General features: G+C 38.9%; 1 protein-coding gene across 4 annotated transcripts in view; it reads left to right on the top strand.

The window, feature by feature from the left end:
• Zmynd11 (zinc finger, MYND-type containing 11) overlaps positions 1 to 16,076 on the top strand; it is a 97,572-nt gene that overhangs the window by 24,033 nt on the left and 57,463 nt on the right. For 3 of the 4 annotated variants that reach the window (XM_013009355.1, XM_013009353.1, XM_013009352.1), the window contains exon 2: positions 1,138 to 1,272. In XM_013009355.1, the coding sequence (XP_012864809.1) occupies positions 1,157 to 1,272 (116 nt within the window). In that variant the 5' untranslated portion in view covers positions 1,138 to 1,156. Of the gene's footprint in view, positions 1 to 1,137; positions 1,273 to 7,424; positions 7,541 to 16,076 lie in introns of those variants that run through there. The other variant, XM_013009354.1, reaches the window with a different exon arrangement.

Raw genomic sequence — 16,076 nt, 5'->3', positions numbered from 1 at the left:
TAGGGATCAATGCATTTGTCTTCCTAAGAAAGGAGAATCTTAAGTGGTTGTAGTGTAAAGAGATCTTGTTTTATTAGGTGGAGTTCATTTTGAAACTTACAAAATGCTACAAACTTCATAATTTACCTGGTTGCATTTCTCTGTGTGTGCACATGCGTGTGCATGCACATGTGGTGTTATATTTGGGCTTTTGTTAAACCGGTGTCCCTCCTCTCTGGTACTTGCTATTTAGTATAAGGCTTGCTATTTAGTATGCTTAATATTATTTTGGACTGTTAGCTTTGCTGTCATTCTTTACATAACTGTGAAAAATAAGTTTATATGCCATTTTTTGAAAGAATAGTTTACAAGTTGAATTGTATGTTGCCTATAACCTTGTATTATTCCTAGTGTTTGGTCTAACAATTGCAATATGCATCCTTAATTTACCATTGTCCCACTTGTATTAACACCACCTCTCACAAAATATAAGAAATTTACTGTAATATAATTCTGTCATATTTTACTTCTGCATTTGTTATTAGCCTATTGGCCTGTCAATTATTTTCTTTGTTTTGTTTTAATTAATTTATGTTGTTTGTTGGTCCTGGGGCTTGAACTCACGATCTAGGCACTATCCCTGAGCTCTTTTGCTCAAGACCAGCACTCTTCCACTTTGAGCCACAGCTCTGCTTTGAGTTTTCTGATGGTTAATTGGAGAAAAAGTCTCACAGACTTTCCTGCCCATGATCCTCAGATCTCATTCTCCTGAGTAGCTAGGATTACATGAGTGAGCCACCAGAGCCCAGCTTCCTTTGTTCTGACCAATTATCTTTTAAATGAATTTAGAAAAGTAACATTTTTAAAGTTTAAGAATTAAGCCTTATGTTTAGGATATCATTGGGTTTTAGAATGTAATCGTCTATGAAATGATGAAGTGAATGGTAATTTCTATGAAATAAAAACATGGTGGTGTGTGGATGCGGACCTGGGAATCAGCTGTGCTACATACTTACTATCCTTAGTCAGGGGCACTGAATGTGTCCTGCATTAGTACTTACCATCTGTAGTCAGGGGTGCTGAACATATGGCTTATGTTGATCATTCATTTTGTAATCCATTTATATTTTTACCTTATGTTTTTGTATATCACTACAGCTAAAGAAGTAAACAGGTCATGGCACGTTTAACAAAAAGACGACAGGCGGATACAAAAGCTATCCAGCATCTTTGGGCAGCCATTGAGATTATAAGGAATCAGAAGCAAATTGCCAACATTGACCGTATTACAAAGTAAGTAAATCTAAGCAAACATTTCCCTACAAACTTTCATATAGGACTTTGCCTTATCAGCTGTGCCATTCGACACATTACAGAGGACTGAAGTCCCTTTCTGCCTTGTAGAAGTATCCAGTTGTTAGCTAAACCAAAAAATGTACAGCTTGTATATAGCTTATACATCAAATTTAGATGAATAAAATGTGTATGTTCTACTTGTACTAGGTTTTAGTTATACATGTTTTATAACACTCAGAAACTTTGTCTTTTTTGAAGAAAAGGTATTTAGTTAATCACTTATGTTTGTGCTATGTGGTGAAGCTGTCTAAAAGCAGTCAACAGTGTTGTACTCATACAGGATGCTCTTGACGTGTAGAGTCAACAATAGCTTAGTGGCCTTTTGCCCACTAACAGAATTTTTAGTGAGGTCATTCTTAATTTTAGAAATTATGTGTCATGAATAGTTTTCAAAAATGAAGTGTGTTCTTCCTGGTTTCTAATGCTAGACCAAGATTTGGTATAGAAAATCAGACCTAAGCTACTGATAAATATTGATGCAGGGGTCTTCAATTATTAGTTGGATTTTGCTTTACGCTATCTGTATCATTAAAAGTATAAAATTAAGTGTATGTATTATAAATGTTTAGATGATCTGGGTGTGGAGGTGGTAATTTAATTTAGATAGAAGTATGCTTACCCTTTCCCAGGTTCTTTGGATATTGTATATAAAAATGGAAAGCAGAGAATTATGAAACCTCACTTACCTAACAGTGTTTTGGGGCTTTATTAGTAAGTAACCAAATTAAGTTCCATGTATTTTTTTCTCTTCCCTGGATTTGGATGTGTGAGGAAGGAGTTGGCAGGAGGCAGGGTGGGTGAGGTGACATTTTGCCCTGGTCCCTGAGGACAGCTCCGGCTCCTGTAGGCTAGTAGACCAGAGGAAACAATACAGCACTATGTGGAAAGTAAAAATAAAGGAAATAGTTTATTTCCATAATTATGTTTTTAAATAAAGCAAGTGATGTGGGGCTTGGTAACTTCGTGCAGAACAAATTCTAGAAGGTAATGTTGACATGAAAAATGTAGAGGAGGGGCTGGGAAGGTGGCTCAGTGGTAGAGCGCTTGCCTTGCATGCTCAAGGCCCTGGGTTCGATTCCTCAGCACCGCATAAGCAAAAAAGAAAAAAAACCGGAAGTGGCGCTGTGGCTCAAGTGGTAGAGCGCTAGCCTTGAGCTGAAGAGCTGAGGGACAGGCCCAGAGTTCAGGCCCCACGACTGGACCAAAAAAAAAAAAAAAGAAAAATGTAGAGGACTAGCTCCTTAGTAGTGAATGTAGCAGGCCTTTGGTTTGATCCCCAATAATAAAGGAATAAAAAATTGCACAGAATAAAGGATTAAGTATTTTCTTTTGGTTGAGATTTTTTAACAACATATTTTTAAAAATATACAGACACAGGAGAATATTAATGTGGCAATACCATAGTGTTCTTTGGTTAATTTTTAAGTTAAAGTCAGTCATTGATGTTCGATATTTTGTTTTCTGAGACTTCTTTCTAATCTGTGGACTCTTTCTGTAGTAGCGTTTAGGCTGTTCTCTAAGATGCTATCAGAATCTCCAGTATGAAAGTGGCAGTTACCTTGTGACAGACACCCTGTGTGCCTCCCTAGTTATGGGTGTTATGGGTCTGTTGGAGCATCATCACACTTGTGTGTGTAAACACGCTTGGACATGTGAACTAGAGATGCAGAGATTATGAACCTCTCCTTCTGTAATTCATTTTCTTATACAGGATTGCTTGTGTCTTCTCATGTTTTGTTAGGGGTCTCATTGCTTTGTCTTCTTTCTTTAATAATAGCCACAGCACAGCTTCCTTTGTCTTAAGTCCACTGTTCTTGAATTAAACCAGAATACGATCATTGACGTACCAAATGATATAGTTTCATTAGTCGTATTGGAAGATGGAAGGAAGAGAGGAAGGCAGAGGGGGAAAGAAGAATGGAAGGAGAGAGACAGAGGGACTGGTAGAGAAGGAGAAAGGTACATATACATAAATGGACAGAAAACAAAGCCAACGAAACAAACCAGTTAAGTGTTCAAGAGTGCTTTCCAGCATTACTTTTGCTCATCTATATTCCTTTCCTCTATGGCTCCCAGTAGAGTATTCTATACTTCCTTTATATCATGAACCTCATTGTACCCTACTGGACCAGCACCTCCAGGAAGGAACTGTCCAGGGAATTTCCTACCAGCATCTTTGCTCCTTGGCCATGCCCTCCCCTTGCGTGTCACCCTTGTCTAAGGTCAGATAGGAAATGGCTCTCATCTGTTAATACAAATCACAGCTTTTGCTCTACAGCCTAGAGGTTCTTCTCTGCACTCTCCAAAGGTAAATATTTTGAAAACTTGAGGTTTATTTCCCATCCGTTTATTTTGATTACTTGTTCAGGTCTGAACATAGAGGTATCTTTTAAACTTTAAACACATCTTAAGTCACCACCAACTTTAGTAGAGTTAGACAAGAATGCATATGTAGTTGTTTTGTCATTTATTTTGGTTCTATTATTTTTTTAAAAAGATAAAGGCTAGTTTCAGGTATCCGTTATATTCTTTGAGGTAACTGACTCTTTAACCTGGTACATCCTCAACTGGCTAATTATTTCTGTGTCATGGTTTGTTCTAGCTCTGCTTTTAGTTTAAAAAAAAATCTCCAGCTTTCCCATCCATCTTTGTTGTTTTTTCTCTGGGAGCTAGTGAAGAAACCAGGTCATTCGTTCTGTGTCTTCCCTGGGTCTGGCTTCTGCAAATCGCATGGCTGTGGTCTGGTTTGGCCTGTGACTCAGTCCTCCATGTTTCATGGGGCTTGGTAGCTGCATCTTGGAGGCTGGATGAGGGCTGGATGGTTTTGTAGATGGTGTCATGTGCTTTCAGGAAACACTCACTGTTGAGTGTTTCTTATTCTGTAACATTTGTAGCTGTTGATCTAGTAATTCATGGAAGCTTGAAAATGGTAGTAATTGGTTTTGTCTTTGATTTTTGTACTGGAATATGTTTGCAAGGTAATGCTCTGCTACTTGTGTACCCATGCACAATTCATATAGTATTCCTTGCTTTATCCAGATAGCACCTTCTGTTGATAACTGGGTAATTTTTAAAGTGTCATTTGGAGTTCATGCACTTAAAATCATTTACTGTATTTCAGCTCATATCTGATGTACTGCTTGTGTTATTGCTTTATTCTGTATACAAACTATTATTCTGGCATCTCTTAGTATTCTGGGTTTTGTTTTCTTCCTTTTTTGTGTATCATTTTCTATTGAGTTCTTTTCATCTCCTTTTTATTTCTCCCTTAAAAAAATTAACATTGCCCTTCTTTACAGTTTGTTAATCTATGGCATCATCTGCTGTGTGGGTTCATTCTTGTGTACTTCATTTCTGTTTTGTTTTTGTTTTTTCTTTTTTTAGTACGAGGATGGAATCTAGGACTTGATTTCTGAAGGACTATCTTTATTTACTTTAAATGTTTACCTCATTTCTGAGATTTTTCTCTAATTCTAATCCACATCTTCCACATCTTTTATCATTGTCTTCTGTTTCCTCCTGTGTTGAACTAGTAGGTGTCTGCCTTTCTGTCTCTCTCTGTCTCTGTCTGTCTGCCTGTCTCTCTCTCTCTCTTTTCTCTGCATACCTTGTTGTGTATATGCTGCTCTGCTTCTCCAGCCACAGCAGTCATGGTGATGTGAGATCAGTTTTCCTGAACTAGTATTGGGGAAACAGTTGTTATTTTTTATGCCATTCTTATAAATTTCCAAAAATATGTTCACATGTTTTCTGAGATTTCCTGGGGAAAAGGGGATTCTCTCCCTATTTTTCTGTAACTTCCCTTTCTCATTCTGAAAGTTTTATAACGATTGCATAGTGTTGCAGTCTTATTCCTAGCGTGTTGCTACAACATGGGTCTTTGTCCTGGAGTGGAGCTTTGTCTGTGTGATTTTTGAGCATTCACAAGCGCTTTGTCCCCTGGCTATTGTAAGGCTATCCTGTGTATCTGTGGAGTCTTGGGGGTCATCTGCCCCTGAGCTTGTCCCCCCTTGCCTTCCAGCGAGGCTCTGCTAGCCGTCCTCAGGCCTGGGGTGCTCTGGCTCCCACACTCAGCGCTGTCCTCACCTGCTCACAGGACTCCTGTCATTTGGTTTAGCTGTATGTGTTGTGCAAGGGTGCTCTGCTTTGTTTTTGAGGTTTAACCGTGTTACCTTTTTTGCATCTTCCTAGTTCACAATAATCTTGTGATTTTTCTTAAAACAGAACAACGGTTGCTAAAGATGCTGGATGGTTTCTAAGGTACAAACACAGAGCTAAAAACAGTTTTTGAAAAGTATCCCCTCAGTAGATACAAGAAGCACGACTATTTTTCATTTTGGGTACACTCCTGGACATGTCAGGATCTACAGGAACTCTTTCCTGCTGCTCGGATCCTTCCTGTGACAGCGAGTATGGTACAGGTTTAGAAAGGCCTCCGTAAGAAGCTGTATAGCGATATAAAGTAATTAAGCCCCGGATCCCCACAATTAGTTAGTCCCGTAGGGTAATATTAATTATGATGATGATGATAATAGTTCCTGTAGCAAAGTAGAACAGTTTGTCTATGTCTTAAGTTTGTTCACCTCATGTTTTTTGGGGGTATGGGAGGTGGGGGTTGTGCCAGGGATCAAACGCAAGGTCTTGAGTGTGCTAGGCTGGCATTCCACATGGAGCCGGGTACCCCAGGCCACCTGGAGCTGGACCTCCCCTTGGGGACCCCAGCACTGGCTATCACAGGTGGGCATCCGCACACCCGGCTCTTGTGCTTAATTACGATGTCAGGTAACTTTCAGAGCTCGTTGCAGCAGCCACCCCTGAGGGTTATCAGGAGAGCTCCCAGGAAACTCTCTGAGTTCTTTACCACCTTTTAATCATCTTTTTTTTCTTCTTTAACTGTTAGTATTAGATCTTAGAATGGTATTGCAAGTTAGGGAATTACTACTAAATAGTTCAAACAGCTTAAACATATATCTCAGAGAGACTTCTTTATTTAGCAAGTTGTAAGATAAACTTTTTTTTTAAACAAATTCTGTTATATTGACTACTTTTGGGGGTTCGGCCTACACTGATGACGCAGCAGTCTCCCATCTTAGCTTGCTGAGTAGTTAAGATTACAGGTGTGAGCAGCTGTGGTACTATGGTACTGTCCCTCAGATTTAAAACTCCTATTTATGAATTTAATTTGATACTATAAAATTCCAAGGATGATCTCATTTGGGAACTAAGCAGGTCCAAATAAATTTCACCTGTTAATTAAACCATTTTACATTCTTAAAAATGGAAGGCTGTTTTGTGATGTTTAACCAGTATCATGAATTTGAAACAATAGTCATTTTATCATAACAACGAATGTACAGTAGTCAGTGTAAAGTATTCTGTAAAGATAAGCAATGGAATAGCTTTTCTTTTCCATTTGATTATCTCCAAATGATGAATTATAGTGGCATGTGTGAGGTTATCAGTTTTTATTTAGACAGATATCATAATAAAGCTTTGAAATGTTTGGTTAGTGATCATCTGTATTAAGTAAGTACTTATACAATCTGTATGCTTAAAGTTTTAGCACATAGTTTTCTTATTTTAAATCAAGAAGCAAAGAATGAAGACTCAACATAACAAAATTAGAAACAGAAATGAAGTTTAAGCTTTCAGTCCTGATATGATAGAAAGAAACTCACTATTATGGTATTTCTTTAAATACCATCTATATTTTAATATTCCAATAAAAATGTTATACCACTCTTTTCTACCTTAATGCAGACATATTATTAGTATCTACTTGGGATGTTTATAGCTTGGTGTTAGGCTCATAATTATTCTAAGTAGTTGTTAGCAATGAGGATTTTATGCTCTTCTCTATAGGGATTATTGGCTAGAGCATTTGGTGGAGGTAAATTCACCTTATACTGATGAGAGGGAGCAATAGAAATAGTTATCTCCGGGCTTCTTTCTTGTTTGGTTTTGTGTTCCTCGGGGTGATTGAACTAAGACTAATATAGCTAGACTAACATTGGATTGGTAGGCTAGTCCCGTTCAACTTAATATTTTAGATTAGGGCATGAATTAATTACATGTATTGCTTACTTTAGGGTCAAATCCCAGTTAGAAAATGTGACCTCTGACCTCTTGTGACATGTTTGGCATTGAAATTTCTGAGTTCTCCTGGAGTTCTTCCTGTTGCTACAGACATACATAAATCCAAACTGTAAGTTCTCTTAATGTGTAGGTTGCCTTTCACGTTGCCACTAGGCATACATTTCTTTATTTACTAATTAGAATTTAACTTTATGAAACCCAATGTACAGGAACTGTTTACTTAAGTGAAATTTTGCTATGTTTCTCTTTCAATTTCTATTCAGAATCACTGCACAGGAGAATAGCCATTGCCTAAGTAATGTTTGCAGAAATACAATTAGTTTTAAAGACTACCAGCCGCTGTTATTACACTGCTCATAAAATCCCAAGGAAGGAATGAGTCTTCAGAGAGTTGGTGTCTTTTCACTTCAGTCATATTGATTTGTTCTTATATATCCTGAGGACTGGAAGTATGGCTCAGGACTGTTACCATTTCTACTTTAGTTTACATTGTAGCAACCTGGAAGCTAGTGGACCTGAATAAATATCACCCTCAAGGGGTTTCCTCCAGTGGCAGAGTCTTACTGCATGGATCTTGCCCTAAATTTGATTCCTATATTGGACACTCTTATGTGAAGCAATTATATAGACAATACACAAAGCTGTAAGTAAGCTTCTTTTTCGTGGTGCTGGGATTTAAACTCAGAGCCTTGTGCTTGCTGGGCTGTTACTCTACCACTTGAGCCACACCTCCAGGCTCCCCAGTCTTTTGCTTCCGTTATTTTTCAAAATAACGTTTTGCAGTTTTTGCTTGGGTTGTCTGTGGGCCATATGCTCCAACCTTGGCCTCTCTCACTTAGCAGTGCTACCTTGCCCACCTTGTTTGCTGAAATGGGAGTATCATTAACTTTTTTTCTACCCTTGCCTTGAACCTCAGTCCTCCTGATCTTCCCCCGGCCACGTAGCTGTATTATAAGCATAAGCTGCCACACCACTAAAGAACCACAAGGGAATAAAATGGCAGTGAGAAAATAATGTGAGGCCTATATGAAAGTATGGTTCCGTCCTGGCATTTAGAATGTATTACCTCATACATTCTAGACGTGATGTGAGGAGATGAGTCATAGAGCGTTTGGAAGGTTTTGTGTTTGGAAGCAGCCTTGAACAGATGAGGTAAAGGACTAGGATTTGAAGGGAATGTGGATGGAAAGGCAAAGGCCAGCATGGGAGGACCTTTGAGGCCAGGGTTGAGATTGTTATCCTGTATGTAAAAGAGAATAGCCATTCTTCTTTAAATATACAGATGGTTAAGGTAAGATATCCCTTTTCCCCTCTTCCGCCATATTGAATAGCCATCTTGAATGTGGCCTGAGCCTTCCTGCCCTTCCCATGCCCAGTCTCTGTTCCTACCAATGGTGCCAGGCATCATCTGATCAGATTATTTCATTCTTACAAGCCTTTTTCTCTTGTTCATTATTACCTTGCTTAGCTCTTACTGTAACCCTCTAACCCAATAGATTGGTATTATCCTCTGCGTTTTCAAGTGCTATTGTATATTAGGATAACTTGGTTGTTTTTTCAGTTTCTTATGTCCTTGCATCATAGTCAATACCTACAATGTACAACTCTTTACAAATAATAGGGTCTCCTTTTTGAGGAGCCTGAGGACTTCCTGGGTTTGTACAACACACACACACACACACACACACACACATGAATAGCTGAAGAGGGGCTGCCTGAGGACTTCCTGGGTTTGTACCACACACACACACGCACGCACACGCACGCACACACACATACACGCACACACACACACACGCACACACACACACACACACGAATAGCTGAAGAGGGGCTGCCTGAGGACTTCCTGGGTTTGCACACACACACACACACACACACGAATAGCTGAAGAGGGGCTGCGTTGGCCTGCATGCTGTATGCACGCGAGCTGCATGTCCTCAGCTTCGTTCACACACACACCTGAAGAGGGGCTGCGTTGGCCTGCATGCTGTATGCACGCGTGCCGGGGGTCCTGCTTCCCCACAGCTGCATGTCCTCAGCTTCGCTCACTTCCCAAATGGTGCCGCTCAGATTAGTGTTGGGGTTTCCGTTTCTGTACTTGTTGGTGAATTTAGGCAGAGCTTACGCGGCTCTCAGGCTTCCTTTTCTGTGGGTGGCTGGCATTTTCTGCCGTTCATTTCATGCTGGGGTTGTCATCTTTTTCTACTGATTTGCAAGAGCCATTCTTGTTCCAGACAGCAACACCTTCCTGGCTTTTATGGTCTGTAAATATGCGTGTTTGCCGAATCATCATTCAGTCATCTGTTTAACTTTTTCTGTAGTATTCCTTTGGGACAGAAAATTTTAATGTTGATGTGATCAAACTTAATTTCCCTTTCCTATTGTTTTCAGCTTTTGAATTTTTACTTGAGAATTATTTTTTCTTAAGAAGGCTTCAAGAATATATCCTAAGCTGGGCACTGGTGACACATGCCTGTAATCCTAGCTACTCAGGAGGCTGAGATCTGAGGATAGAGGTTCAAAGCCAGCTTGGGCAGGAAAGTCTGTGAGATTCTTACCTCCAGTAAACTACCAGAAAACTGGAAGTGGTGCTATGGCTCCAGTTGTAATGTGCTAGCCTTGACCTGAAGAGCTGAGGGACAGTGCCCAGCCCAGAGTTCAAACCCCACAACTGACAAAAAAAAAAAAAAAAAGAATATGTCCTAGATTGTCTTTACTAAATTTACCATTTTTTTAATTGTGAAAATACTGTACAAAGGGGTTACAATTACATGGGCAGGATAATGAGTACATTTCTTATCAAGCATTGTAGCCTCCTCCTTTGTTTCCCCTTCCTATCCCATCCTCCCATCACCCCCCAACCCAACCCTCCTCCGCACCCCCTACCAAAGTTGTAAAGTTCATTTTTGACATAAGGACTTGTACATTTCATTGTTGCAATGGGTCCACCTGTATCCCTATTTAAACAATTTGTTTTTTTCCCTTCCCCTCCACAAATTATAACATCAAATACAGTGAAAGCAGGGGTTATACTGTGGGGGAGGGACATACAAAGCAACAAAGAAATAATCTTATAAATATGTTAGAAACAATCGCATGAAAGAAAAAAAAACATTTGAATACATATCTTAGGGTTCATTTCCCTAACATCAACTTATCTGGCCTTTTCTGCTTGACTCAGACATATACTAGTTATTGCAAATAAGGGAAACCATGGGACCTATGTTTCTTTGCACCTGGCTTCCTTCACTTAATATATTTTTTCCAAGTCTTTCCATTTCCTAACAAATGGGGCAATGTCATTCTTTCTGATGGAGGCATAGAATTCCATTGTGTATATAGACCACATTTTCTGGATCCATTCATCTACTGAGGGGCATCTGGGTTGGTTCCAGATCTTAGCTATGGTAAATAAGGCTGCAATAAACATAGCTGTGCTGGTAGCTTTAGTGTGGTCTTGTTTGTGAACATTTGGGTAAATGCCCAAAAGTGGGATTGCTGGGTCATAGGGGAGCTCTATGTGGAGTCTTTTGAGGAACCTCCATACTGCTTTCCAAAGTGGTTGAACAAGTTTACAATCCCACCAACAATGCAGTAGGGTTCCCTTCTGTCCACATCCCTTCCGGCTTTTTTTTTTTTTGGGTTCTTGATTATAGCCATTCTAACTGGAGTGAGGTGGCATCTCAGTGTTGTTTTGATTTGCATTTCTTTTATGGCTAGGGAGATTGAGCATTTCTTCATGTGTCTATTGGCCATCCTTCTTTCCTCTTCAGAGAAGTTTCTCTTTAAGTCTTTAGCCCACTTATTTATTGGGCAGTTGTTTCTTTAAAGATTTGTTGTTGGGGGATTTAATGTTTTGAGTTCCAGGTATATTTTAAATATGAGACCCTTGTCTGTTGTATGGCTAGTGAAGATCTTCTCCCAGTCCGTGGGCTTTCTATTGATCTTGCTAGCCTAAATTTACCATTTTCCCTTACCCTTTTAAGTCTTCTGCCCATGTATTTTATGCAATAATCTAAGATCTTGTTGTTTTTTTTTTGTCTCTAAGCTGAGTACCTTTTTTGGAATCTAAACCCTTAAATGAAAATCTTATGGGAGAGATCTTGGGAGCCCTAGAGCATTCCATGTCATCGGATTATTAGCAGTTCTGCATCTTCTGCTCAGCATTGTGTCTTCTTTATGAGATAAGGGTCTCTTCTGTCAAGGTGTATTTTCAGGCCCTAAAGCTGATGACTAACTCTTGACCACCATCATGTCTTCAGAATCTGCCATTTGCCAAATACTGCATGAATGGGGTGTCTTCATTAGCAACCAGTTTTGTCCTTCCAACAGCAAACTTCCGTTCTTTGTGGAATTAAATGATTGCAGTATCAGCTCTGCTACTAACTGGCTTCCTTTTGTGGAAGAACTCATTTTCCTTCCTTCCCCTGTAAACAATTGCCCCTGTGTCGCCATCATTTCAGTTAAGATGTAGGAAGCATTCAGGACTCAGAAACTTTCTTGGTCCTCCTCTGTGGTCAGTGCCTGCCCCAGCCATTTGCTCCTATGCTACCTGGTGTGGTAACCAGCCTTGTATACTCTATACCTCTGCATGGATGGAATTATGCAGGACAGGCTGGGCTCCCTAATCCAAAAGTGTAAAATGTGCTGAGATTTGAAGTGCCGGCAGCACGCAGAATATTTTAGATTTCAGGTATTATCATTAACACTGCTTAATTGGCAAACCGTGAAATATTCCAACATCATTTAGCGTTCCCTAGCATTTTGGATAAGGAATATTCAGTTTATATTTTTTCATAATTAATTTCTCTTGACCAGCATGTTTTGAGTTTCCAGAAGTTTGTTCTTTTTTCGGCTAAGTAATAGTGTTTCATTTGTGTGAATACACCAAATTAAAAAAAAAAAATCTGGGCTGGGAAGGTGGCTCAGTGGTAGAGTGCTTGCCTTGCATGCGTGAGGCCCTGGGTTCGATTCCTCAGTACTACATAAGCAGAAAAAGCCAGAAGTGGTACTGTGGCTCAAGTGGTAGAGCACTAGCCTTGAGCTGAAGAGCTGAGGGACAGCACCCAGGCCCAGAGTTCAGGCCTCACAACCAACTCCCCCCCCCAAAAAAAAAATCTGTTCACCTGCTGAGGTATGTTTAAAATAAGTATGTGTAGTATGTAGGTGTATGTTTGGATAAACACCCAGGAATTGAATTTCTGAGCTGTATAGTATAATGGATATATAATGTCATTGGAAGGGCAAAGATTTATTTGGGGTAATTGTATTATTTTATATTTACCCAGCCATCTATGAGAATTTAAAATTTCTAGTAGTTTTTTTCATCTATTCTAATTTTAGTCATTCCAGTAGATTTTAAGAAACCTGTCATTGTGGTATAAATTTTCATTACTTTGATCACTGAAGATACTGTCTTATAAGAGTTATTGATTATTCATGCCTTTTTTTTAAAGTATTCAGATCCTTTGCCCATTTTTATTGAGCATTATTAGTAAAGTATTGTAGAGCTCAAAATATTCTGTATGTAAGTTCACTGACATGTACGTATATGTATGTATATGTATATATACACATGTATAACACATATATATACTACAAATGTAAAACATAAAGATTCAATATTTATAGAAATGTTGTCTAAAGATTTTGTGGAATTACTGCGAGGTACTAATCTTCAGGCAGGTCCAGGGAGCTCAGAGCAGAACAAATTAGAGAGAGATCCAAATGTAACCATGCAATAGTGAAAACTACTACTAGAAGAAAGGCAAGGTTTTAAAAAGACATTGCTCTCAAGCTGGAGTTGTCTTTCAACTCTCAGCTCACCTCTGAGCTGCAGCCCGGGAATCCACATAATAGAAAGGTAGCTTTATGGAGCCTTCAGAGAATATAAATCCCAGACTGAATTATTTATCTCACAGAGCTTGAAGTAAGATTTCTCCTAACACAAATCAAATCTAAGAAAAAAAGACTTTCAGTGGTTTATATCAGGCAAGAAGATTTGGACAGTTCTGATACGTAATTATGGAAAGGATTGATAGGTAGGCCCACAGTGGCTCACACCTGTCATCCTTGCTACTCAGGAGACTGAGATCTGAGGATCGTGGTTCAAAGCCAGTCCATGAGACTCTTTATTTCCAGGTAACCACCAAAAAGCCAGAAGCAGAGCTATGAGTCAAGTGGTAGAGTTGCTAGCCTTGAATGAAAAAGCTGAAGTGTTCAAGCCCAGAGTTCAAACCCCAGTATCAGCATAAAAAAGCTGATAAATATATGGGTAATATAAAAATCACTAACTATACAAACTAAAACTGATGTTAAATTTGTGGCAAGATTAAGCTAAAATCACTGAAACACCACCAACAGATTCTAGAAACAATCCAGACGGTCAGTAGCCGCAGACTGGATGCCCCTGTGTCCTCATCATCGGCTCTGATGCCACCTGAGGATGGCCCTGTTCTACACAGCAGTATAGATTTAGGAAATGCCCCAAAAGAAAGGATCCAAATTGCAAGGAATATATACAATATGGTTCCTTTTCTGTGAAGTTCAAAGCCAAGAATATGGGACAATGCTTCTTACTATTTCTATTATCTTCAAGTAGTGTACAAGGAGGTTTTTACTTTAACACATTCATCAGTGAGCACTCTGCATCGTCACCCCTCTGTCCCTCTCCTCCACACATCAACCCCTTCCTCTACCTGCCTCATTGCTTCCCAGTTCCATTTTCACAAATGTACATTGAGTGTTGATTGTATTCATCACCGTCCCTCTCTCCATTTGTCTGCCTCCCCAGTGGAGACATGTTCCAGTTTCTTGATACTCATTTTGAATGTGTTTTAGAGGATGTGCTTAATAATAAGATTCTGTATAAATATATACATAATAATAGACATAAAAGTCTGATGAGAAAGAAGGGAAACTAGAGGGCTGTCAGTGTAGGTCAGTGTAGAGGCCTGATAGCTGGATTTCATCAATAGGACCAAAGAAGGGAGGAGAAGGAGCAGGAGGAGGAGGGGAAAAAAGGAGGAAGAGAAGGGGTAAAGGGGATCAGTAGTGGCTGGAGAGATAGTTCAGGCAAAGTTAGGGACACTGGTAGTTTGTGGTCATGGTAGATGCTGTAGGGAGGAGCACATGTTAGAAAAATTAGCGTCTTAAACAGAAGTGAAAAGACTTAGGGAAAATAGGTGGTAATGAAGCTGTTACAGGGGTGTGAGTATACAGGAAAGGATTCATTAACTTTATTTACTTATTTATTTTATTTATTTATGTTGATCGTGGGGCTTGAACTTAAGACCTGGGTGCAGTCCCTGACTTCTTTCATTCAAAGCTAGTGTTCTACCACTTTGAGTCACAGCTCTACTTTCAGTTTTCTGGCAGTTAATTGGAGATAAGAGTTATCATATCTTCCTGGACTGGCTTTGAACCCCAATCCTCAAATCTCAGCCTCCTGAGTAGCTAGGAATATAGTTGTGAGCCACCAACAATCAGCTAAACTGCCTTTTGTATTCACTGTTGTATAGCCAAAGTCATCTTTCTGTTCCCAGATACACATACATCAGGCTCACTCAGGCATACTGACAGCACACTGCTTTTAAGTGTCTGTGTCATTCAGGGATAATCATCAGCATTTAAGTTAACTGTCTTTCTTTCTACTTCTCTTTTCCACTGTAAACCTTACTATGCCAGATTATCAAACAGAAAACAATATCCTAATTACACACAAATTATATTATTGAATGCTGTTTCCAAACATTCCTGCTACTACCATACTCTGCCAAATCTTATTTGTGAATAGAATTTCATAAGTGTGATTAAGAGGAATTTTGTGTAGAATAGAAATAGGCCTAGTTATTTTGCTTGTAATTATTTTTATCTAATAAGTTGCATAAAGTACATGATTCTGTTATGAGTATTTTATAATGGAGATTAAAAATTAAAAATACATTTTTACAATGTAGTTTAAAGATTTTGTATTCTTGTTGTTGTTGGTTGTAGGGCTTGAACTCAGGGCCTGGGCACTGTCTTTGAGCTTCTTTGTGCTCTAGGCTAGCGCACTACCACTAGATTTCTGAAAAAAAAATCTATGCAACAAATTTAGTATAAGTCATAAAATTTACATTGAAATCTTGTCTGAGAGTTCTTTAAAATAGATTGTGTACTAATTAAATGATAAGCTCTAAAAAAAACTAAACTACCTATGGTATAAGCTTAGTAAATATATATGAAAAGAAAGTGTATAACAAATACTAGGTTAAAATTCAATCTCTCTTTGAAAACTTGCAACATCCTATTTAATTATGTGGCATTGATTGATTCACATTTTCAGTCACCATGGAGTAAGAAAAGGAAGAATAACTTCATTATCCTTTGCTATAACCTAAGTGAGCATGAGAGACATTTGTTAGTTTTGTGTTGTATAACATGTGGACCAATCAGGCCTTAAAACACAGTTTTCCTTTAGCATGAAGTATACTCATATTGTATTCATATTGGTGTCAAGGAAAATATATACATAGATATTAGAACTCTTTCTGCCCCCAAAATATGAAAAACAGAGTAAAGTAAGAGAAGGAGGAGGAGAAAAGTGAAGTTTAAGCCTTAAAATTGGTCCAGAAGGCAAGCTAAATTAATATACTCAAGTT

This window comes from Dipodomys ordii, unplaced genomic scaffold (assembly GCF_000151885.1).
Source record: "Dipodomys ordii isolate 6190 unplaced genomic scaffold, Dord_2.0 Scaffold9, whole genome shotgun sequence".
NCBI lineage: Eukaryota > Metazoa > Chordata > Mammalia > Rodentia > Heteromyidae > Dipodomys > Dipodomys ordii.
The sequence above is the reverse complement of the archived record's forward strand: the minus strand, read 5'-3'. Positions and strand labels throughout refer to the sequence as shown.